The sequence below is a fragment of the Leishmania mexicana genome, chromosome 34 (genome assembly GCF_000234665.1).
Source record: "Leishmania mexicana MHOM/GT/2001/U1103 complete genome, chromosome 34".
NCBI lineage: Eukaryota > Euglenozoa > Kinetoplastea > Trypanosomatida > Trypanosomatidae > Leishmania > Leishmania mexicana.
The window spans coordinates 227,104-249,794 of NC_018338.1; the positions used below are offsets into that span (position 1 = coordinate 227,104).

General features: G+C 62.3%; 3 protein-coding genes across 3 annotated transcripts; all 3 read left to right on the forward strand.

Moving 5' to 3' along the window:
• Window positions 1-197: 197 nt before the first annotated feature.
• Window positions 198-3,488, forward strand: LMXM_34_0640 (beta-fructofuranosidase-like protein; the record flags this gene model as incomplete). Its single annotated transcript, XM_003879013.1, has 1 exon — window positions 198-3,488. The coding sequence occupies one exon, from the start codon at window positions 198-200 to the stop codon at window positions 3,486-3,488; it is 3,291 nt and encodes a 1,096-aa protein (XP_003879062.1).
• A 1,964-nt stretch (window positions 3,489-5,452) lies between these two features.
• On the forward strand, window positions 5,453-9,247 carry LMXM_34_0660 (conserved RING finger protein; the record flags this gene model as incomplete). Its single annotated transcript, XM_003879014.1, has 1 exon — window positions 5,453-9,247. One exon carries the CDS (start codon window positions 5,453-5,455, stop codon window positions 9,245-9,247), a length of 3,795 nt encoding a protein of 1,264 aa, XP_003879063.1.
• Window positions 9,248-9,981: 734 nt separating this feature from the next.
• LMXM_34_0670 (conserved hypothetical protein) lies at window positions 9,982-22,494 on the forward strand (the record flags this gene model as incomplete). Its single annotated transcript, XM_003879015.1, has 1 exon — window positions 9,982-22,494. One exon carries the CDS (start codon window positions 9,982-9,984, stop codon window positions 22,492-22,494), a length of 12,513 nt encoding a protein of 4,170 aa, XP_003879064.1.
• Between the last annotated feature and the right edge of the window lie 197 nt (window positions 22,495-22,691).

Consider the following 22,691-nt stretch of genomic DNA (forward strand, 5'->3'; position numbering starts at 1 on the left):
GACAGCAGCATTGACGCTCGCAGGTAAAGCCGGTGGCACGAAGCATCCAGGAAAAAGGGCGGAAAAGGTCGTGAGCAGCACGCATTCCCCCCTCCCCCATCTCTTCCTCCCTCCCTTCCCTCCACCTTTTCCGGTGGCCGTTGCAGCACTTTCCACCGAACGGTAAAAGCTGCGACACTCGTCCCCTTGTGTTCGGTATGTCTCGCCAACATCATCTTCACGCTGGTGGCACCGTGTCGGCAGCCGTCCGTGCGCTCACCGTCGCCGTCGCCGTTCTCGTCATCTGTGCAGGTGCCGCGGCAGCCATCAAGGTCAGCCTCGTCTCCGATGTGCACTATGATCCAACTTACGGTACTGCTAGCGCGCATGGCACCTGCAACACCACGTCGGCCTCGCCTTTCGGCCAGCCCGGCTGTGACTCGCCCGCAGCACTCCTGGCCGTCGCCACTAGCGACATCATGATGCAGCGCCCCGCCTACACGTTCTTCGCGGGTGATTGGCAGCGGCATGGAATGAGTTCCACGTCGCTGACGACGTCCGACGTGTTTAAGCCGATGTCGCAGTACTTCGCGCGTATCACGGATGTCTCTGCGGACCGTACCTTCAACAAACCGCGCGCGACGACCGTCCTCGGCAACAACGACGTCATTCCAAACTACTTCTTCAACATCACGGCCACTCCGCACACCACCCTGAATACGCAGATCGACATTATGAAGCATTACAAGCTGCTGAACACGACGCAAGGAACGGTGATGTCCGAGTGCGGCTACTTCAGCGCCATCGCCAGCGCGCATCTGCGCGTACTGGGCGTGCACACCCTGGTGTGGACGTACAAGCTGTCACCGGCCCTTTCCGACACCGAGACGGACCCGTGTGGGCAGCTGGCCTGGATGGAGAGCGAGATCAACGCGGCTCGCGCTGCAGGGCAGAAGGTGATCATCATTGGTCACATCCCTCCACAGCCCGACGTCTTCCGCGTAATCAACCGCGGCGCCGTCGGCGCCGTGGAGGACGACATGTACTGGAAGCCTATGTACCAGAGCACCTACACAACCCTTCTGTCGAGCAACAAGGACATCATTGCCCTTCAGCTCTTCGGTCACAGCCACCGCTTTGCTATCCTCGGCGACGCGGAGATGGAGGTGCCGCTCATCGTCATCAATGCCATCAGCCCCGTGTACGGCAACCAGCCCGCGTACCTCATCGGCGACTTCGACACGGTCACGTGGAAGCTCAAGACCTTGAGGCAGCGGTTTGCCCGAACCGCCTTTGTTCAATGGGACAGTGGTCTGGAGGTGGCCGCCGCCCTTGGCATCACCGACTTTTCCAATGTCTCGGCGATCCATGCGGCAGTGGCGAAGATGTTCACAAACGACACACTGTTTGAGAACTACATGACCCTCCGCACTGGTGGCGTGATCGACGACCCGTGCACGACGACGTTCTGCCGCGTGTACACGGTTTGCGCGATGCTCTACGCCACGCACGACAAGATCAACAGCTGCCTGCGCTCGCAGATCCCGTCGTCCTCGTCGTCGGAGTCAATGGACAGCAGTAAAAGCGCCACGACCCCGACCCCGACCCCGGCTCCGACCCCTAACCCGTCTATGCACATCGATTCAAAGCCACAGTATCACATCCGTCCGCCGACGAACTGGATCAACGACCCCAGCGGCCCCTACCGCGACCCCGTCACCGGCAAGATTCACCTGTACATGCAGTACAACCCCAACGGCCCGCTCTGGGGTGACATTGCATGGTACCACGTGACGTCGGAGGACTACGTCAAGTGGACGATCCCGAGCACGCCGATCGCGATGTACGCCGACAGGTGGTACGACAAGTGGGGCGTCTACTCCGGCACCCTCATGAACAACAATTACAGCGACCCAGTCATGGTGTACACCTGCACCGAGCCGGAGAACATCCAGCGTCAGTGCATCGCAACCATCTCGCCGAGTGACCTGGCCGGCAAGCGCACATTGAGCATGTTCGAGAAGAACCCGCTGAATCCCGTCCTCACCGAGGAGAGCGTGCCTGGGCTGGTTGGTCTTGGCAACTTCCGCGACCCCACGGAGTGGTGGCAGGATCCCACGAACCCGAATCGCTGGCTCATCGCCTTCGCCGCCCGCGTCAAGGACCGCGAGGGCGACAACGCGCACGTCGTCGTCTTCTCCACGGAGGACCCCAGCTTCCAGAGCGGCTACAGCTTCTCCCACAGCCTCTACGTCTACAAGTACGACCTGGACCACATGTTTGAGCGCCCCGACTTCTTCACGCTGAGAGAGGGCGGCGAGCACTACCTCAAGGTCTCCACCATGCCCTCGCACCGCGACTACATCATCTACGGCTCCTACCAGGCTGACCCGGCGACCGGCAAGTACGTCTTCGTCGAAGACCCCACGCGCAGCTTCACCTTCATCGACTACGGCCCGTTCTACGCCTCCAAGACCTTCTACGACCCCGTCCTCAAATGCCGCATGATGTGGGGCTGGACCAAGGACGAGCTGAGCAACGAGCAGATCACCTCGCAGGGCTGGTCCGGCGTGCAGAACCTGCTGCGCGGCATAGAGTACGACAGTGTCGAGAAAAAGCTCAAGACGTACCCAATCGCGGAGCTGAAGGGGCTGCGTCTGAACCACCTCTACTCGCGTCCGGTGTCCAACCCGCTGCTGCTGGTGGATGGCGCGCCACAGGTCCTCATCGCGGCTGGCACGAATGCCACTCGCCAGCACGAGATTATCGTCACCTTCAAGCTTTCCAGCATGGAGTCCTTCAAAGGAAGTACCTACTACACCGAAAGTGCCGCGCCCGAGTTCGGTGTGATGATCCGTACCAACGCGAACCTCAGCCAGTACACGACCGTCTCGGTGCGCATGCCGGCGGCGGTGCGGCAGCCGATCTCCAACCGCGCGCAGGACACGACGTGGGCACCCATCAAGATGTACCCTGGCGCCAGCACTAATCCCGCGAGCAACTGTAGCGCGGAATGCGCAAAGGAGCGCACGTGCGTTTCGTGGACGTACACCACCTCACCGTCATCGACGTGCGCCCTGTACTGGAAGACGAGCCGGCATGTGTACAACGCGACCGCACACAGCGGCACAGTGAACATCCCCTTGCTATATATGGACCGCACTCACTCCGGCTCTATCGGTTCCAGCCAGCCTCTCCTCGGCCGCTCCCCCGTGAAGCAGACGAACCCTAACGTGGTGCGTCTGCACATCTTCGTTGACGACAGCGTCATCGAGGTCTTCAAGGATGGCGGTCTAGAGACCATGACTGGCCGCCTCTACCTCCCTGGCGGTGAGTCGCAGACGGGCATCGCTGTGTACAGCAAGAACATGGGCAGCGTCACCGTCACCGCCTCGGCCGAGATCTTCTCGATGGACTCAGCGTTTGCCGCGCAGGCTGGCCCTAATGTGATTCTCAACTTCACAAACAGCTACTACAACCTGCTGTCAGCTCTGAGTGTCGCCAGGTAGGATGAGCGCGACGCACTCGGATGCAGGCTAGCAGGCGAGGGGGGTGGAGGGCAAACCGTGTCTCCAAGGCTCGCCCGTGCCCAGCCCCCCCCCCCTTTTCCTCGCTGCGTTGGGGCTTTACTCACCTCTTGTTTTTTGTTTTCGTTTATACGGCGGCTCCATGTGTGGCGCATTTTTAGCTGTCTGTTTCCTTGTTGGCGCAGGACGTATGCACACGCCGGACCACGGTGCCGTCACAACGCTCCGGCAGCTCCTCCACTGGGTTATGCAGGCAGTGACTCTCCCGCCTCGCGAGGCTCCCTTACCCGTTGTGGATAGGTGGTGCGGCGCAGACAGACATCAAGTCAGGTGTGACCGCGGTGCTCCATGCTACTAAAGCACCCATGGACACAGCAACAGCAGGCCGTGACCCCCCTTGCCTGCAGCAATCACGCTGAGTGTGAAGCAGTGGAGCTGGGGCTTGACCTGCTGCGGACTTGCCCCACCTCCTCATGGCGTTCGGCACGGATCCTACAACGATGGAGGGTGGCGTGTTGCGACGTATCTGTGCACAGGTGCTTGCGCTGCCAGCCCGTCGTCTCTGCGCCCCTCGCTTCCGTTTGTCACTGCTCGTTGTGAAGTGGAACACGGGGGGAGGGGGCGAAGCTGACAAGCTGGCAGTAAACCGGCAGTGGCAGAGTAACCGACGCCATCTGCACACATTACGGACCCGGTCACAGATCTCAGGCGCCAGGCCGACATCTCTTATTATCCGGACGACGGACGCCACCATCTCCGCCCTCGAGCAGGACCCTGGACGGGGTAGGAGAGGGAAAGCCCGTTAGATGCATGGCGCCGGTTCGACGGCAGATGGTTCGTCCTAGAGGGCCAGGGATGCAGCCGTGGTGCAGCAGAGGTACTACGGTGAGCTGTGATTGTGTGTCGGCGTGAGCTCTTGGCTGACGTGTGCGTGGTGGTGAACTGAACACGGTCAACAAAAGGAGGGCGCTTTCTGCGTTCAAATAATTTTTGATACTCTGCGTAGTTTTATTTTGGGCGTGTGCGCGTAGTCAATGAGAGACGTGCGGGTGTGGAAGGGCCCTTGAACGGGAGCGAGCAGGGAAGAGGTGAAAGGGGCAACACTCGTGCTCGACTCGACACCTCCTTCACTCGTCATAGAGACGCGCACGCAGAGGAGGCGACGAAGCCCACATTGCCCTCGCTCTTTTCTCCTCCGCTTCTACCCATACAAACACACTCTCTCCCTCTCTCTATTTGGTGCCGGTGCGCATGCCATCAACGAAGGCGGCGCAGAGATTCGCAGGGAGGAGCTGCGTGTGCGCGTGGGCCGTGTCGTTTTCTCTTCTCCCCTCCTTCGCTCCCCTCTATTTAGCTCCTTTGGTACGCTGCTGTCTGTGTAGGGGGGGTTATTTTCCTCGCACTCACACGCATGCGCATAAACTGAGAAGATTTAAAAGAAAAATGCCAGCACGCGATCGTGTTCGTCCACCTCGGGTAGACGCCAGAATCGTAGCGGGGGGAGGGGTAGACAGCTGGCGGGTTCAAACACTCGCTCCGCGAAGCCTCACAGGGGCGTCTTCCCACAGTCACACCCTTGCGCACGCGGCCAAACGGACAGGAAAAAAAACGGCGGTGGCTTCATGGAAAGCTCTACGCCCCCCCCCCTCCCCGCCCCCGAGTCCCAGCGCCGTGGCTTTGTGTATGCTACTCCATCTAGCTGGTGCTCTCTTCCCTTTTCCCCGACCCCCTCCTTCTTGTGCTTGCTTCTGCCGCGCCAACCCTCTGCTGTCGGCACACAGGCGCACACATGATTCCGCTGTACAGCCCCACAGTGCACTCGCGTAACGTTTTTTTTTGCACCGTAGACAATTTATAAACGCCTCCATCGCTGAGGAGCTCATAGAGGAAATGGGGTGCATCTGGCACCATCACAACGCACATAAACACATACACACAGCGCCTTCATGGTGACTCAGCTCGCAGCCTCACCGCCTGCGCAGCGACCGCCGGATCATCATGATGAACAAACCACCGGCACCCCACCGACGCGCCAGCCCTCACCAATGTCCCTCGCCAACTTCTCCTTTACACAATTTTTCGTTGCGTTGGACGCGGCGGCAGCGGAGGAGCAGCGCGCCCCTGCGGAGGCCATCGCAGCGGCCCCTGTAACCGCCACATCAACGTCGAGCGCCGTGCAGTCTGCGACAATGCCACACACGACGAAGCCCCTCGCCAACGCCGCCACTCTCTCCTTGCACGACTGCGTCCTTCTCAAGCTAAGTCTAACATGCGCTCTCTGCGGTCGACTACTGCGACACCAGCCTGCCGCCATCGAAACCTGCGGCCACTGCTTCTGCTACGAGTGCATCAACAACGCCCTGGAGAATGGGTGTGCGCCGCGGATGATAGAATGGCCGTGGTGTACACTGGAGAAGGAGGTCGGCGCTGCTGAGGCGCGATGGGCTGCTGCGACTGTAGTGTCTACACCCGCGAAATCGTTGCGCCACAGCACAGCGGCAGGCACTCCAGGAGGCGCTCCGCACGCAACCGAGGAGACTGCAGATGGGCACCACGATTGCGATGAGGTGCAAGTGGCGACCCCTCTAGGACCACGGGCCGCACGCTCTATCGATGCACAGCCGTCACGTCAGCCGCGCAAATTACGCAAGGTGCGTCAGATGTGCCCGCTGTGTCTTGGCCCTGCCTTCAAGTGGATGCTCGTTTCTCTGCATCCGCTCGCAGATCTCTGCAACTCTCTACATTCGGCGTACCCAGGTCTGGAGGGGGCGCTTAGGCGGCTCACAGCAAACACGTCGGACAGCGCTGCGTCCATCACGGAGTCACGGGCAGTCTCTGCAAACCGTGACGAGGCAAGAGAACAAATCGACAGCGACATGCAGTGGCACGTGCGACCTGCCAGCGATTCTGTTGACCTCATCACAGCCGCCTTCGTGCCTCGCCCGCCAGTGCCCGGTGCTGAAGACTGGCGGAGCAGTCAGGACGAGGAGGCGGGGCGGCGCCGTCGCCGCAGCACCGGGGGGCCGCGGAAGGAAATCACGTTTGCTGCCGACATCGCATCACGGGTGTCGACCATTCCAGCCCCGGTCGCCCCCGACACCCAGGCGACTGCGAATCAGGCCTCTGACCCTGCCGCTGATGTCGCATGCGTGGCGCGCAGCGCCGGCGTAGAAACCATCGAGGAAGAGGCGTTCAACTCAGCTGAGGCTGAGGAGCAGGACGGCGGCGTCGCAGGAGCAGCAGTGGCGACGGTCCTCCAGCTCAGTGCCGATTTGATTCCCTCGCCAGGTGGCATCCCTATTCCAGCGTTCTCCGCGGCAACGGCGCAGGCGCCGCGCGACATAGTGTCATCCAGCTTGTGGCAGCGCGGTGCGGCGCTCAACACGCTGGAGCCAACGCCGCTGTGCCGAGAGGAGGTTCTGGGGCACTCACCTACAGATGCCAACGCAGACGAGTACACTCAGCAGGGTGGAAAGGGGAACGTGGATGCGGTGGTTAACCTTCACTTGGCGTCTGTCCACCAGCATGCGAAGGGTGCGCGGGGCACCGCAGTCACGGCAGCCAACACGAACGCTCCTCAGCCCTTGCTTCCGTTTTTCACAGCTCAACGCCACCACTGCCTCTTACGTGACACTGTCCCTACACCGCCGGACAAGAGCGACGTGCTGTGGCCGGTGACGACGTCTCCAACGACAAGGGAGGGGGCGGATGGTCTGGCGCCGCCATCAACGCGGCTGCCGGCGCCACTCGGCAGCATCGACGCGATTCTGCGTGCGCGCGCCTCCTCCACATCCGGGTGGTCTGTCATCTGGGACGGGGTGGAAGAAAGGAAAAGCGACGACAGCGGTGGCAGCGACGAAGGCTGTCCCGCTACCCGGGCACCGACGAGTCCATGCACCTACTCCACTGTACGAGTCGCTGAGGTGGGTGAAGATGAGTGCGCTGCCCGGAACAAAATGAGCGGCAACGGAGGTGTCCCTCGCGAACATTCACGCCCTGTCACAGCGGGTGCTTTCGCAAGCGTGAGCCGTCACACCGTGAAGGATGCGCTGACCTCCGTGCACATGCAGGATGTTTGGGAGTTGCACACAGCACTGGTCCGTCGACATCCCCGACTGTCTCCGTGTTTTGCCGTCCTGCGGCACGGTCGTGTTCGCTGGAAGGCAGACGTAGCAGCCGAAGAGGATGACAGTGAGTCTGCATCCGATTCGGCATGCAACGATGCTCCGCACCCACCGCCGCCGATCCGGTGCGTGGTGGGGCAATACCCACAGCAGTCGTGTCGAAGCAACCCATCAGGCTTGCGCCTCCTCCCTACGCTCACCCCAACCGCCTGTACAGCTCTCGTGCTCGGTGTTCCATGCGTGGACATGACGTGGGTTGCGTCACCGACGTCTTCGCCTTGGACGGCGCACGCCGTCTCTGGGTGGCAGACGAGCACCGCCGTCGTGGACGGCACACCATCCCCTTTGGGGAGTGAGCAGCAGAGGCCGAACGCATTCCAGAACGCGCTGGAGCGGCTGACGGCGGCGTCTGGCGCCTCTTCCCAGCCACAGCGCCTCGCAGAGCCACTGCCGGCCTCGTGGATGGCCACAACGCAGCGTGCTCTCTTGGCCCACCTGCACCCCATCGCGCAAGCGCATGACATTCAAACCGGCGCTGATACGACTGTGACCCACGCTGCTGTAGATACGTACGTGTTCTTTCTCCTGCCAGACGGTGCCGCGCGGCAGCTGGGTGAAATGCTCTATCATCAGTGGACCCGTGAAGAGTTGTGGCAGTCACCGCAGGCGAAGGAAGCGCATCCAGCGGTACTGAGGCCTCTCTCATCATTGTCGCGCAAGCGGCGCAGAGATGGGGTGCGTGCCAGCGGCGTCACACACGGCGTCGGCAACTGGTCGGCGACGGACGGTCACCCACAACGAGCTTGGCGACGTCTACTGCTGGTGGCCGGTGGTGCAGCAGTGGAGCTTTCGTGGACGCTCTTCGAGGCCCTCGTAGCAACTGCCGCTGCCTTGGAAGCCGGTGACAGCGTGGTGGAAAGGCGCAGCGCGGCGGACACGGACTTTATGGTGGACTCGCTGGCCTCACACCTTCGGCATCGACGCACCAGTGACACCAGCAGCTTGTGGATCCATGTAGATGTAGCGGACTGCTGGCGTGAGCCATCGCCGCCGCTGTCGGGAGCGACCCCAGTCCACTCCCGCGGTGCCCAGCACACATTCTTCCTCCTCTACAGCATGGCGGTAGCACGTGATGTTTTCGTGCAGCTGGTAGCAGAGAAGAATGGGCGCGGGAAAACGCCGTGCACCTCACCCTCTTCTTCAGCGTCTCCGACGTCTGCGTCGCCGGCGCCAGGAGATCCCAGCACCGCTCGCACCCTGGCTTATTTGCGACGCTTCAAGGTTTTTCTCGATCGCCTCGCAGCGCTCATCGCCCTCGTAGCGGCGCCGGTTCTTCCTGGCAGCGCCTCTTTGTATGGAGGCGCGTCACACCGGCAGGAGGCTCGCCCGTCCAGCTGGTTACTGGAGAACATCGCGCAAGGGCGCCGCAGTGCCGGCAGCAGCGTCAACATCTCGGCGCTGTCGCAAGCGCAAGAGGCTGCCGGCGATGGCAGTGCCTCATCCATCATCACAAGCGAAAGGCAGAGCAGCGGCGAACGGCAAGTCGAAGGAGCTGCGCCGCTTCCACCGCAGCGAGCAGGAGTGTACCGTAGCTTGCTCTACACCGACACTCCGTAGCGGCCAAGCACCCCTGCTCGGGTTACGAGTACGCGCCTCGGCCCGTGCTCATGCATTTGCCCTCACCCCGGGTGCACAGAAGTATGCAACGCGACAAGAAGAAAACCTGAGTGGTGGCGTGCGCTTTGCTCACGCACGCACAGGCCACGTGGGGTGTGTACGTATATGTGTGCTGTTTGCGTTTCGCAGACCACCCCGGCGCGAGCATGTGGGCCTGTATGGGTGCATGCCATTGAGTCCGCTCTCTGGTGAGGCGCGTCCGCACGTCTCCTTTCACTAAACACGTCTCCCCTCCCCTCCCCTCCCTCCCTCTGTGCATGACTGTCCCTCTGTCCTCGCATTCTTTTCCCCCTCGCTTGCCGGCACATGGAAGTGTGCGTCCTCTCATGCGCTATTCCAACTAAAGATATATATATACATATATATACACATCTACATATATACATCAGCAGCAAGTGGACAGGTGTCTAGCGCACTGCGGCAGCGCCCTGTATGTAGGTGTGTGTGTGTGGGTGGGTCCTGCCTCCCTCCCAAATATTGGGCGCCTTTCTCTCCCCTCTGCCCCCTTGAAGAAGAAACAGAAGTGGAGGGGGAAGAGACAACACAAGCACCGACATATATATATATACGATAACACGACAATTAATCCTAATAGCAACGGATAAAACTAGGGAGGCGCACGCGCACACGCGACGCATCATCATCTCCGCGCCTGGTAAGAGCGAGTGGTCGGAATGCCGCCAAAGAAGAAGGGTCACACCCTCGTGGGACGGCAAAAGGTGTTCCGACATGCCGTCGAGCATGTGCGTCTAGGCCTGGGACACACGGTCCTCGGCAACCTCAGCCTCGGCCTTGCAGTCTCGAGTACCAGCGCTGCGGAAGGCAGCTCGACGGCAGGCCGCCCTGCCTTCTATGTCGAGCTTAATGAGCAGCTTCTCTCTCACACCTCTAAGGACTTCAAAAAGTTCCGCTGGGAAGTGCTGGAACTGTGCGAGACGAACTCGCTCTTTCAGCTGCACCACCGGCAGCTTGCGCAGAAACTGCTGGCGTGCTTGATCGACCGCAGAACGCACCACGTCGACGAGACCACTGATGAGTCGGCAGGCACAAAAAAAAACACGCAAGCCGCGTCGGTGCAGCGGCAGCACGGGGACGGATCGACGACGCAGGCGTATGAGGCCTTTGCACGACTGACCATTGCGTTCGTGCGGGACATGGGCAGCAAGTTCCTGCCCTACTTTCAGATTTTTCAGCAGGCAGTGCAGGCTGGCATGTATGACCACTATGGGCACTTGATCGTTGACACGGCCCGGCTGCAACTAGTGTTCGCCGTGCAGGCGGCGTGGTGTCGCGAGCTGCGTGAGTCCTGGGCCGACCCAGCCCAAGCCGCTCTCGTTCGTCGGGTGATTCGGCAATACGTTGCGCAGCTGCACGACACGAAGGAGTACGTGCGGCGGCTGTCGGCGGAGCTGCTCGCCTTTTTATGTCGTCTGAGCCATCCTCTGCTGCCGCTGGTGGTGGAGGAGGCTTGTGGTGATGTGCTGCGCAGCTACGAAGAGACCGCAACTGCAGCGGCAGCCGTGGAACGGGACTGGGACGAAACGAGTAGTCGCGGCAGCGCCAGTGAACGCGATGGCGACGACGGCCTGGGTGACGAGGAGAGCGACGACAGTCAGAACTCTGTTGAAGCGGCGCCGTCCACTTCAATCTGGGCGAACGGTGCGCAGCTGCTGGATTTTGTGCGGACGACGTTGCCACACCATCCAGTCGTGGACGGACTAACCTATTTTATCGGGGAGCTGTTTCGAGGCGTGCGTGGTTCCCTCAGCTCCTCCTTTGAAACCCACTATGTGCGCCTTTTGCACGCCTTCCAGCTCCTGACGCGGCAAGGCGGGGACTTGGACGAGGCGCGCTCGCCCGTTGATGTGGTGCGGCTCCTGCACCAGTTTCGACACCCGCTTGCCCCCTTCCTCGACGCGGTCAGCGAGGAGGACGAAGAGGATGCGGCAGTGCAACACAGGAGGATGCGGCGGTCTGCCAACCTTCACTCCACGCGCTGGTCTGCCGTGTTTAGCCTGCCAGATCACGGCGAGGAAGGGGAGGAGGGTGCGACCGTGCTTAGTAACAGTGACGTGCAGGGGGCCCAGTACCTTCTGCGCAACATCGGCAGCCTAGCACTCGGAAATGCCACCGCGATAGTGCTGCGGGAAACTAAGAAGCACTCTGCCTTCCTTCGGCCAGACTCTTCCGACGAGGACAAGCTCGACGGCAGCGCTTCGGCGGCGGCGGCGAAGGAAGACGGTGGCGTCTCCGCCGTGAAGAGCGCCACCATTCGCCCCAGCCACCGCATCCTCGCAGCGGCCGTGCTCAGCCTTGACTCGACCTGCTTTTCGCCGTCTTGGCCACAGTACATTGATTTCCTTACGGCCATGATGGGATCGGTGAACTTCGCGTTGTGGGTTGACAGTCGTGAGTCAGCGCTACTGCAGCGCCTCGCAGCGCAGCTGCTCGCAGTACTTCGCCACCCACCTTCCAGTGCCTCCTTGGACACTGACGATGCAAAGGCGCAAGCTGCAGCGGGTGCGACATCTCTGCTCGAGGTGGCGGCTGCCGTTCTCGGTCTCCTCTCCCCGCTCTGTCTATCTCCCTGCCTTGGCTCCACCGTGGGCGCCGGTGCGGATGCGTCTTCGCATATCCTGCAGCTGCAGCAGTGGTTTGTGCCGGTTGCCAAGGCAGCGGTGCAGGTGTGCGTCAAGGCGGCCACGAAGGCGTCGCCGCACGTCGCGCAGTGTCACCGCTGTGAACAGGCGCAGCAGATCCTCTTCGCCTTCGCGCAAGATGTGCTGCAGAAGAACTACGCTTTCGCCCTCGAGCAAGAGCGACGCATGGCTGAGGAGGCTGACGCGCGTGATCTCGCGGGAGGGGAAGGTGGCGCACGTCGTGTTGGCAGCACCGCAGGCCTGCACGACACCCGCGAAGACGCCTACGTGTCGTCCGATGATGACGACGCCGATGGGGAAGAAGCGGGGGGCACCTACGCCGCGAAGCGTGCGCAGCGCCGCAGCGAGCACCTGCGCATCCCGTCCTACCTTACCCCCTTTGCTCTCACCCTCCTGCACACGATCGGGATGGCCCTCTGGCAGGGCGCCACAGCCAACGTGCGCGAGCTGTGCAGTGCAGCCACTCATACGGCCGAGCCGTCGACCTCACTCGACGATGCTATGATCACCGCGCTGCGCCAGTCAAGCGTACGGCGTGCGGTGCTGCTGAGCCGACTCCTGCAGGACCACACGCAGCACATGGCAGTGAGCCCGCTGCAACAGCTGCTGCGCCTCAAGTCCATGCCGTCCACCGCAGTCAAGCGGAACAACACCAAAGGAAACAGCGCCGTTGCAGCAACAGACAAAGAAGTGTCGATGCGGGACGTACTCGAGTCCATGACACTGGAGCTTCTCCAGTACTACAAGGTAACGCAGCGCTCAGCACCGTCCTCGACTGCGTCAGAGGCAATGGCCTACGCGTCTTGCGCCTTGCCGCTCATCCAGCTGCTGGTATCCACCACAGTAGCGGCAACGCCATCCTCGACCTCTCCCGTGAAGGCGTCCCTCCTGAGCCTCTTGCAGAGTATCGAGGAGCAAGACCAGGAAGATGCAAAGTCGTCTCGACCGGCAGCGAGGACAGCCGCAGCGGCGTCGTCGTTGGTTCGCGCCACCGTGCTGGACCCAGCTGTCTATGCCTTGTACGCGGAGGTGGCGGCCATGCTGTTGCAGCTGACCATCGGGCCTTCCGCACGCAGTGGCACGAAGCTGCTGAAGAAGGCACTGAAGAAGAGTAAACACGCGGTCGAGGACGATGTGCACAACGACAGCGCTACACGCGACGAGGAGCAAGAGGGCCTGCGTCACCTTTGCCGCACCGTGGCGGTGCTCGTGCATGGCTTCCAGCAGCTTCGCGCGGCCACCTCACCCCGTGAAACCTCGGGAAGCAGCAGCACCAACAACCCCGTCGACGAAGACACGGTGCTTGCGGCAGCCACGACCGCCGTGTCGGATGAGACGCGCGTTCAGCTCCTGCACGGCGCAGAGGTGTTGCTGCACGCTCTGCTCTGGATGTTCAGTCTCGACTCGAACAGTCAGCTCTACGGGGAGGACTCTGGAACCGGGGCCGCTGCGGTCGCGCAGATGCGTGGCAAGCCCCCTCTTGCAGCGGAGGCGCTCCCTGCTCACACACGAGCAGTCCTGCGCACCCTGCGTGCGGCGCTGCCAAGTGTCCTTCACACAGCGTTTGTGCAGGATGTGCTCCTCGAGTGTCTCGCCGCCCCGATTGCCAGTCTCCGCCTACTGGCGCTGCGGCTGCTACGCCTAGTGTGCCATCCATCCCTGGACATGGCAGACCGTCTGGTCGGTGCTCCAGCAGTGCCGCTCGACCTGATTGATGCACTGCTCAGCGCCGCGCGCTTCAACCCGCTCTCGCACACTGGCAAGCTCGACGGCATGCAGCAGGAGCTATCACTACTGACATACCAAGTGGAGTCTGGCACCATCACACAGCCCTTCCATCGTCAACTCATTGCGCGCACAATGATTGGTTTTCTCTACATGAAGTTCACCGGCGCGTGGGAGATCGCGTCAAAGGTGCTGTGCAGTTTGGTGGCGCAGGAGCAGACGGGTCTGATGCACGTCAAGGACCTCGACAACGACGACGACGGCCGCGACACTGAGGAGAGGCGAGCTGAGCACGGAGACGAAGAGACCCTGAAAGGTGGCAGTAGTAGCACAAGCCTCGCCACGCCGGCGCAGCACCACATGCCACAGCGTCTCCGGCGGCTGGAACCGGTGGTGTGGAACTCCGTCGTGGGCGTTTACGCTAGAGTACTGGTCATGGGTGATGTAGTCGCCGCCGGTGATGCGAGCTCATCGGTGGAGGCGGTGCGCCTGCGTGGGGATGAACACGCGGTCGCTGACAATACGGACTACACAGCGGCCGCCACCGCATTGTGCCAGGCGCAACTGGCCCAGCTGCCATGCCTCTACGGCATCCACCTCACCGACCAGCAGCGCCACGTTAAGGGTGAGCTGGTGAGCCGCGCCTTCTCCAGCACGCAGTACAGCACTGCGGCGGTGACTCTGCTGAACAGCACCAAGGCCGATTACGAGGTAGTACGGTGGGATCAGCATTGGATGCTGTCGCAGCGCTGCATGAGGAATTCGGTCGACGCAGCGAAAGCGACGACCATTGGCAAGCAGCAGCAAGGCACCGGCGTCACCACGGCCGCCTTGTACGCCACCTCCACTGACCGCTCCACTCTTGCCCAGACGTTCCTCTCCATTATGGAGGCGATGGTGAAGTCGAGCTCCGCAATCGATCGCAAGGTGCACCTCGTGGAGGATGTCGTGCTCGAACTTGTCGCGGTGGAGCGCAACCGCCATGCAAGCGGCGTCGACGGCTCGCAGCTGCGCAACTTCGACCAGCGACTGGAGGTCGCGATGCGGGCATGCGCCGCCGCGCCGAGTGGGGTATTGACGGCCCATCAGCGCAGGCATGTAACCGAGGCCGTGCAGCGTGACATTGACGCCCGAAATGCGGAGCTGCAGGGCATATTCCTATCGTACCTCTCGGAGGCGAACCCGCGGCTGCAGCGCGTAGCCGTGGACAACCTCAAGCGCCTGCGCGTGGAGCCGTTTCACGCGTATCACGCAAAGCTCGTCCCGTACTGTGACAGCATGAAGAACCTCTTCACCTTCCTCAGCACCTTCCACGTCGAGAGCGACGTGCCGACGCACGACGTTGTCGCGTACGTCTCGTCAGCTCTGTCCCTCGCGTTGCCGAAGCTGCTGACGACGGTGTCCAAGAAGAAGCTGAAGGACCAGGCGGTGCTGAGTCGGCGGCTGATGAGTTACCTCGACCATCTCACCCCATCGGCGGCGGTGAGCAGCAGCAGCAGCAGCAGCAGCCCCGGCGCTGCAGCAAAGGACCCTCTTGCAGAGGTGTTTGACCAGCTGCTGCATCGCCTCTTGTCCTTCGCCATGCCGGCATCCACGACGTTGGCGTCTGTGGCTGCTGACGGCGCGGGTGTATACAACTTTCTCGCCAACGTATGGGAGGACATTGTGTACGGAGGGTGCGGCATGTCGCCGCCGAAAGAGGCATGTGGCTCCAGTGACTGTGCCGGGGGCACGGCCACGGTCTCGGAGCCGCGCCGGCGCTCCAGCCATCATGGTATTCGACGCCTTGAGCGCTTCCTGAAGCAGCTCAGCAGAGCGCTGCGCCTCCTAGAGGCGATGCTGCACGCCGTGGGGCAGCGCTTCTCCGTCTACGTGTCAACGTGCCTTCACGTGGCCCTCCAAGCCTACCTTGTAGCGTGCAAGCAGTCGCTGCGTGCACCGGTGGACGACCTGCTTGCGAGTCTCACCAGCCACGAAGCGACGCCGCAGGGGGAGCGAGCGCGGCGGTGGGCTGCGCTGCTGAATAAGTCACTGGCCACCAGCGCTCTCTCGACATCTTTGACCCACGTCCGCCGCGCCGCCACGGCGATTGTGGCGCTGCTGTTCGAGCAGTTCCCTGAGGACGTCATGGATGTGCTGCGTGGCAGGAGTGACCCGAGCGTCCGCGGGAGTAGTAGCGCAGTGGGCCATGCCGCCGCCGCGACAGCACTCCCTCTCTTCACGCGCTATCTCACCATGCTGTTTGAGAACTCGAAAGGCACCACGCTGGACGGTGGCAGTGGCGCGCTTGTCAAACGCCCCGGGCGGGGCGCTGTTGCGGTGGCGGCAAAGAGCTCTGTTAGCCCGGTGCTGCGCCTCTTGACGGCGTGGGTCCGCAGCCCGGCCCTTCTTCCGCTCTTTTCCGCCTACCCCGACGTTGCCGTCGGGACTCTGGAGGAGGTGTTCGCCGTGAACCACAATGCGGCCTCCGTGCACCGTGCCTCGATGCAGACTCTCAACGAAGGTCTCCGCTGCGTATCGGAGCTGCTGAGCTGCGCAGATGAGCCGGTGAACGAGCTCCCCGGTGTACCTGCGGTTGTTGCGGGAAAGAAGGGCGGAGTGTGCAGCAGTCGCCGGCCGGTGAGGACGACGTTTCGGCACGCCTTCCTGGAGAAGCACATTGTGCGCGTCTTCACCTCCCTCTACACCCTCCTCACTTCTGGCGCCGCGCGAGAGGAAAAGGAAGCCGCGGCGGCAGCGATGACCACAGTAACCGCGGCAGCGTCAACGGGCTCGGAGGAGCCAGTGGCTGCCCGCGCAGCGCAGCGAAGGTCGTCACGCAGCGGCAAGCCGACCCGCACGGCCTCGCCAAAGGGCCGCCAAAGTGCGCGTGACCGAGAAAGGCCAACGTCCATCATGTCCCTCAGTGTGTCCATGTGGCGAGAGGTGATGCGCACCATTGCGCAGCTGTCGCGATTCCTGCGTGTCGACTCGGTGACGTCGGCATCGGCGTCCTCGCTGACGAGCATGCTGAACCGCCTGCTCGAGCTTGCCCTGAAGATGGTCGCCCACCCCGTGTGCATGACGGACGCGCCCACAACGCAAATGGTGACAGGCATCGCCCAGGCGTTGATGGAGCAGGTGGCGGAGGTTGACTACCGAGCGCACTGGCAGCCGTTGGTGCGGCTCTTCAACTTGGTCGTCAACCCACATGCCCGGCACACCCTCTGCGCCATACTGTCGTTGGCAGTGACAAAGCTCGCACTGCCAACCTCGTCGCCGTCGGACGGCCCGTCACGGGTGGAGTGGTTCCGTCGCCAGCTCGCCGCGGCGGCGCGTGCGGTCGCCTGCCTGAACAGTTTTGAGAACGACGAGGCGTTTGAGCGGTACGATTTCGAACTGCGCTACCACACCCTGCACTCTCTTCACGATTTCTTCGCCCACTTCGGCAACTACGGCGCCCTTCACCGCGGCTGTACGGCCAGCAGCAACGGCAAAGGCGGAAGCGGTACCAGCGCGGTGCGGAAGGTGCGCGCGTATGACGGTGCGGAGGACGTGCAGCTGCCTCTCGACAAGGAGCATGCGCCGGTGCTTGGGGCCGAGGCAATGGCAGTTCTGGCCGCGAACGTCGTCTTCTTCCTGCGAGACCCCGAGCAGACAATCCGCGCGCTTGTGCTGCCTCTGCTGCACTCGATGGTGCGCTACGCCTCCCTGGGAGGCCAGCGCAGCAGCGGCACTGTAGCACTCACGGAGCAGCAGCTAGCGTACAGGACACAGCTGCTGGAGACTACGCTACGCCACGAGGTTCTCGCCTCCCTGCGGCGCGGCGTCGTGGCCAAGGATGTTCACATTCGCTGTGCGCACATGCAGGCCTTTGAGGGCTTCGGGCGTCACTTCAGCGCTGAGTTCCCAAGCTTCGCCCTGCTGTACTCCCCCAACACGGAGCAGAACTTCTACGCCAACGTCGGCCACGTCCAGCATAGGTGCCGCCTACACGCCCTGGCGGTGCTGCGGCAGCACGCCCCAGATATGAACGTGCGTGACGTGTTGCGCGTCTTTGTGCCGTTTCTGTTGAGCGCTGTGAAGGACTTTGCGGAGGGCAAGCGCAACCAGGCCAACCTGACGGAGGGGCGCGCGCGTGGTTACTGCGACGCCGTGCTGCTCACAGTGAGCTCCATTGCAGCGCGCCTGCCCTGGATGGCGTACTACCGCGTGCTGTCGCTCTTCCTCTCGAACGCGAATGCGAATGCCAACTTGCGAGCGACGATGCTGCGCGGCGTGGTGCAGGTGCTCAGCACCTTCCATTTTCTGGACGACCCTGCCGAGGCCAGCGCCGAAGGTGCGGCGGCCCCCGTTGGCGATGATGGGGAGGTGGAGGAAGACGAAGTCAACGACGTGGACGATGCGGTGCGCGCCGAGCTGTCCGCGAAGCAGCGCGAGTATCGTCATGCGAAGGTGATGCGAGTGCTCGAGGTCGACGTGCTGCCGCAACTGTACAGCTACTTGGGCGACAAGGAAGCGAACAAGGCAATCAGTGGCCGCGGCGCCGTCAACCAGCACAGCATTACTGCCGTGCGTCAGGAGCAGGAGCGCGAAGACGCGGCGTCGGCGCGGGCGAAAAATGCGCTGCTGCAGCTGCCAGTGGCGATGGCAATCACAAAGATTGTAAAGCACTTCCCAGAAGACCGCTTCAACGTGCACGTCGACCACCTGCTCGACGAGCTCATCAAGAAGCTGCGCACAAAGAATGACAAGCATCGGGAGAGCGCGCGCCGAATCCTTGGTGCGATGCTGCAGGAGACGGGGCCGTCCAAGCTGAAGTTCGTGGTGACAAAGCTGAAGGACAATCTCGTTCACGGCTACCAACTTCACGTGCTCGGCTACACACTCGTGACCCTCCTGCACCAGCTCTATGAGCCGAACAGCAAGCTCCTGCAACCGTCCAAGTCCTCCTCGTTCGCTGCAGTGGCCGCCGCCTCCCACTCGCCCGCTCGTAGTGCTCCTCATGATCCAGTGCAGGAGGCCCTTGAGGGAGCAAAGAAACAGCACCAGCGCAACAGCCCGTCATCGCCCCCGTCGCGCCGGCAGCGCACAGAGGAGGCATCAGACAAGGATGGCAAGAGCGGAACAGAGGCGCCACCGGCCGAGGAGGTAGACGAGGACACCGTCGTCGAGCGCGCGGAGGAAGCACTGCTGCAAGAGCTTGGCACCGCCACGCACGCCAGGTTCGACTATCGGCACGGCATTGACTGCCTCACAGAGGTGTTGGAGGACCTGCTGCTCATCTTCTTGGACGACTACCTTGGCGAGGTGGGTGTGCAAAAAGAGCAGGTGGAGGTGATGAGCACCATGGTCGAAGTGAAACGCAACCGGGCGTTGCAGGGCTTCGCCTTTCTCGGCAAGCACTGCGACGCCGAGACAGTGATGAAGGCGTTCCTTCACCGCATCACCTGGGTGCTCACACCGCCATCCGACACCGCCATCAGCGCGGAAGAGCTGCATGGCAGCGCCAGAGCCCGCGCATTGCTGGTGCAGGAGATGAAGAGCAAGTACCTGACCATCAGCAAGGGCGGAAGTGCGGATCTGATTTTCGTGAACAAGGTGCGCCTGCTCGCCGTGCGCGTGGCACGCTCCATCATGACGAACCCGACCATGTCGGTCGAGAAGTCGTTTGAGCAGGTGCACCGCCTGCTCGACCAGCACAATCGCACGCGCGAGGAGAAGATCGTCGCGTTCGAGGCAAAGAATGGCACGCGTCGCATCCGCGGCAACGCGCACATCATCCTGCACACGGCAGTACACCAGAGCCGCAAGGAGCAGCTGGATCAGAACTTCCTCGTCGCCCCGGTGCCGGAGCGCGTCGACGTCGACTTCAGTGCGCATACCATCCTGGCCACGCAGCAGAAGCAGAAGCTGCGGGTGTATCGCGGTCGGTACGGGAAAGAAGTGATGGAGGCGGCGAAGAACTTCTACCGCGAGGACCCGGTCACGGCCATTGTGCTCGACACCCTCGACGAGTTCCTCTTGAAGTTTCTGCTCAGCGTGCTGAAGCAGGTGTTAGGGATCGGCAAGGAGAAGCGTTACTCGAAGGCGGCCATGAAGCTGGACATGCTGCGCCACCACCGTGCGCGGCAGCAGGAGCGGGAGGCAGATGGGGAGGGTGGTGCCATGTCAGGCGACGACGAGGGCGTCCAAGACGAGGAGGATCACGTCGATGAAGCGCAGGAGGCTAACACAGAGCGCGGATCGGAGGAGGATGAGGAGGAAGAGGGTGGCGCAGCGGGCACTGACGCAGTCGAGAACGACGAGAACGTGGATGGGCTGGGGACGTTTGCGGAGGCGCAGGCAGTGGCAGAAGGGGACGCGAAGAACGTTGCCCGTCAGGCGCGTGGCGAGGCACACCTGGCCACGGCCCTCCTAGCTCCTGGAAGCGATCTCACGGTCACCTTCACGCGCGAGCACCGTGACCTGCTCGAGTCGCTCGTCCCTGCCGTTCTTACTTGCCTGCAGGGCGAGGGCAGCGACGCGGTCGTGGCGAACGCGCTCGATTGCCTGCTCGCACTTGTCTCCCTGCGACCACCGCTCGACGCTGTCAACGGGCTGCAGAAAGAGCTCTTCGAGACCGTGACCAGCTTCATTGAGCGCGGCTCTGTTATCAAGCAGCGAGCCATCCGCCTCACGGCGGCCATGGTAGCTCACCAGAAGTACGTCGTCTCGGAGTCCAACGCAGTTCAGCTCGTGAAGCTCGTCCGTGCTGAGCTGATGGAACGGAACGAGTACATGTCTGTTTCCCTTAGTCTCCTCTACGCCGTCCTCGGCAAGCACGTGCACATCGCTGAAGTATACGACTTGATGGACATCATCACAGAGCTGCTGCTGCACTGGAGCGCGCACCGCGTCATTCGGCGCCGTTGCATCCTCATCCTTGTCCGCTTCCTCCTAGAGTACCGCCTGACGCCGGAGAAGTTCAAGTCGCACATCGACCTCTACTGCCGCAACCTCGACTACCCGGAGCTGACGGGGCGCACGGCGCTGCTGGAGCTGCTCGACGCGCTCATTCTGCGACTACCCGCTGTCATCCTGCGTGAGGAGGCGCCGGTGCTGCTAGTGCCGCTAGCGGCGACAGTGACGGGCAGTGAATGGGTCGAGTGTCGCCGGCAGGGCGGCACCGTTCTCCAGCACCTGGCACGCTGCGCCGGCGTCGATGTACTGGTCCCTATCCTGTCGTCGTGGATGACCGCTGCGCAGCCGCGGGCGACGCGCAGCATGGGTGTGCAAACGTGGGCCGCCATTCTCCCTGCGCTGGCAGAGTTCTACGAGCTCGGCGCCGACCAGAGCGGCGAAGACGAAGACGGCGACGAGGACGCAGCAGCAGCCAAGGCGCAGAACCGTGCTGCCTTCCAGGCCTGTTGCGCATGGTCAGTCGAGGCTGTGCTTGACGGATGCATGTTCGATCAACTCGCTGCCGCGCGTCGCAACAAGCAGCTCAATCAGCTATCCGCGAAGTCGCGTGAAAAGGTGGAGATGGAAGGGTGGACGTACATCTTCTATAGCCTGCGCGCCGCGGAGACGATGCTGACAGCGCTGCCGCACGAGCTGTACCCGCTGCTGGCGTCACGCCTCCTACCCCACATCACCGAAGTGCTCATTCTGCACACCCATCCGTGGGTGCGTGCGGTGGCGATGCGGGTGTTGCGACACTACCTCTACACCTACGTCGAACGCCACTGTCACTACCTGCAAGAGGACGCGTGGCAGGAGTCCGCATGCCAGCAGGCAGACAGTGACCCAACCGACGACGACGCCACGGCGAGCAAAAGCTGCGGCGACGTAGCCGCTCTCCTGTTCGTCACAGAAGCGGCAAGCATGCCCTCAAAGGCGGCCGTCGCACGAGCCTTGCAGACACTGCACGCCTTCTCCAGCCTCCTGAAGCGTCTCCTCGGTATCGTGAGCACATCTGATGTGGCGATGGAGATGTACAACGCCCACAGCGCCATTGCCAACCCCTTTCGAAGCGAGCTGCTCAAGGTCGCCATCTACGTGCTGCGAGCCCAGGTCCAACTGGCGCTCTTCGCTCTGACACGCGCCGCCGCGACCGGCCGGCACCGCTACCATCGAGATGTTCAGCAGCGTGTGCACACCGTGTACACATCGCTGCAGCATCAGCTCTGTTCTCTCACCTCTCCAGTGGTGCAGCAGGAAAGCCTTGTGAACTACATGGTACGCAGCACCACGCTACTGCAGCTGTTTGGCGGCTGGGCGTCGGTGCTGCCGCACGAGGTAACGGCCAATGCCAGTGACGACGCGGAGCCGAACCTGGCATACAGCGTTCACAACACACAGGTGCGGTGGCTGACGCAGACCCAACTCTGCTCAGCGGCGCTGCTACGCGAGTGTGTGGTGCCGTTGCTCGGGCTAGGACTGCGGGCGAAGCCGATCTCCGAGAAGATCTCGCTCATCGCCTTTCAGGTGACCGGGGTTGTGGTGCAACAGCTGGAGGGGCACCGCCACGAGCTGGCCGCGCCGGTTCGAGCGGACGCATCGGTAGCGAAGGAGGACGATGAAGCACCGCTAGGCAAGAAGCGCTCACGCTCTGCGGCGGCGGTGGCCGCAGCTGACGACAGTGACGAAGCGGATGCGGCTACTGCTCGTGTGCCCTTGGATAAGGTGCTCGTGACACTCAAGACACAGCTTGCCAGCATCCACGAGGCTCGCCGCGATCAGCAAGTGACGCAGAACACAAAGAAGGCTCTGAAGCGCAGCCGTCGCCAGATGGAGCGGGAGGAACGCAACCAGATGCAGCAGTCCCGCCGCAACGCTTAGTGCCTCTTCCACAGGCGAAAAGGCGGAAAAGTGACGCACGTATTTGGTGCATCAACGCATCCAGTGCTGTTCTTCGTGCTTGTTGACGACAGCGCTTCGTCGACGGACGGGCTCCCTCACTGCTTCGAGCCTCCCTCGCTCTCCCTCCTGGCGCACCAGCGCAAGCAAGCAAGCGAGTAGGAAAGGCCAATACGCAG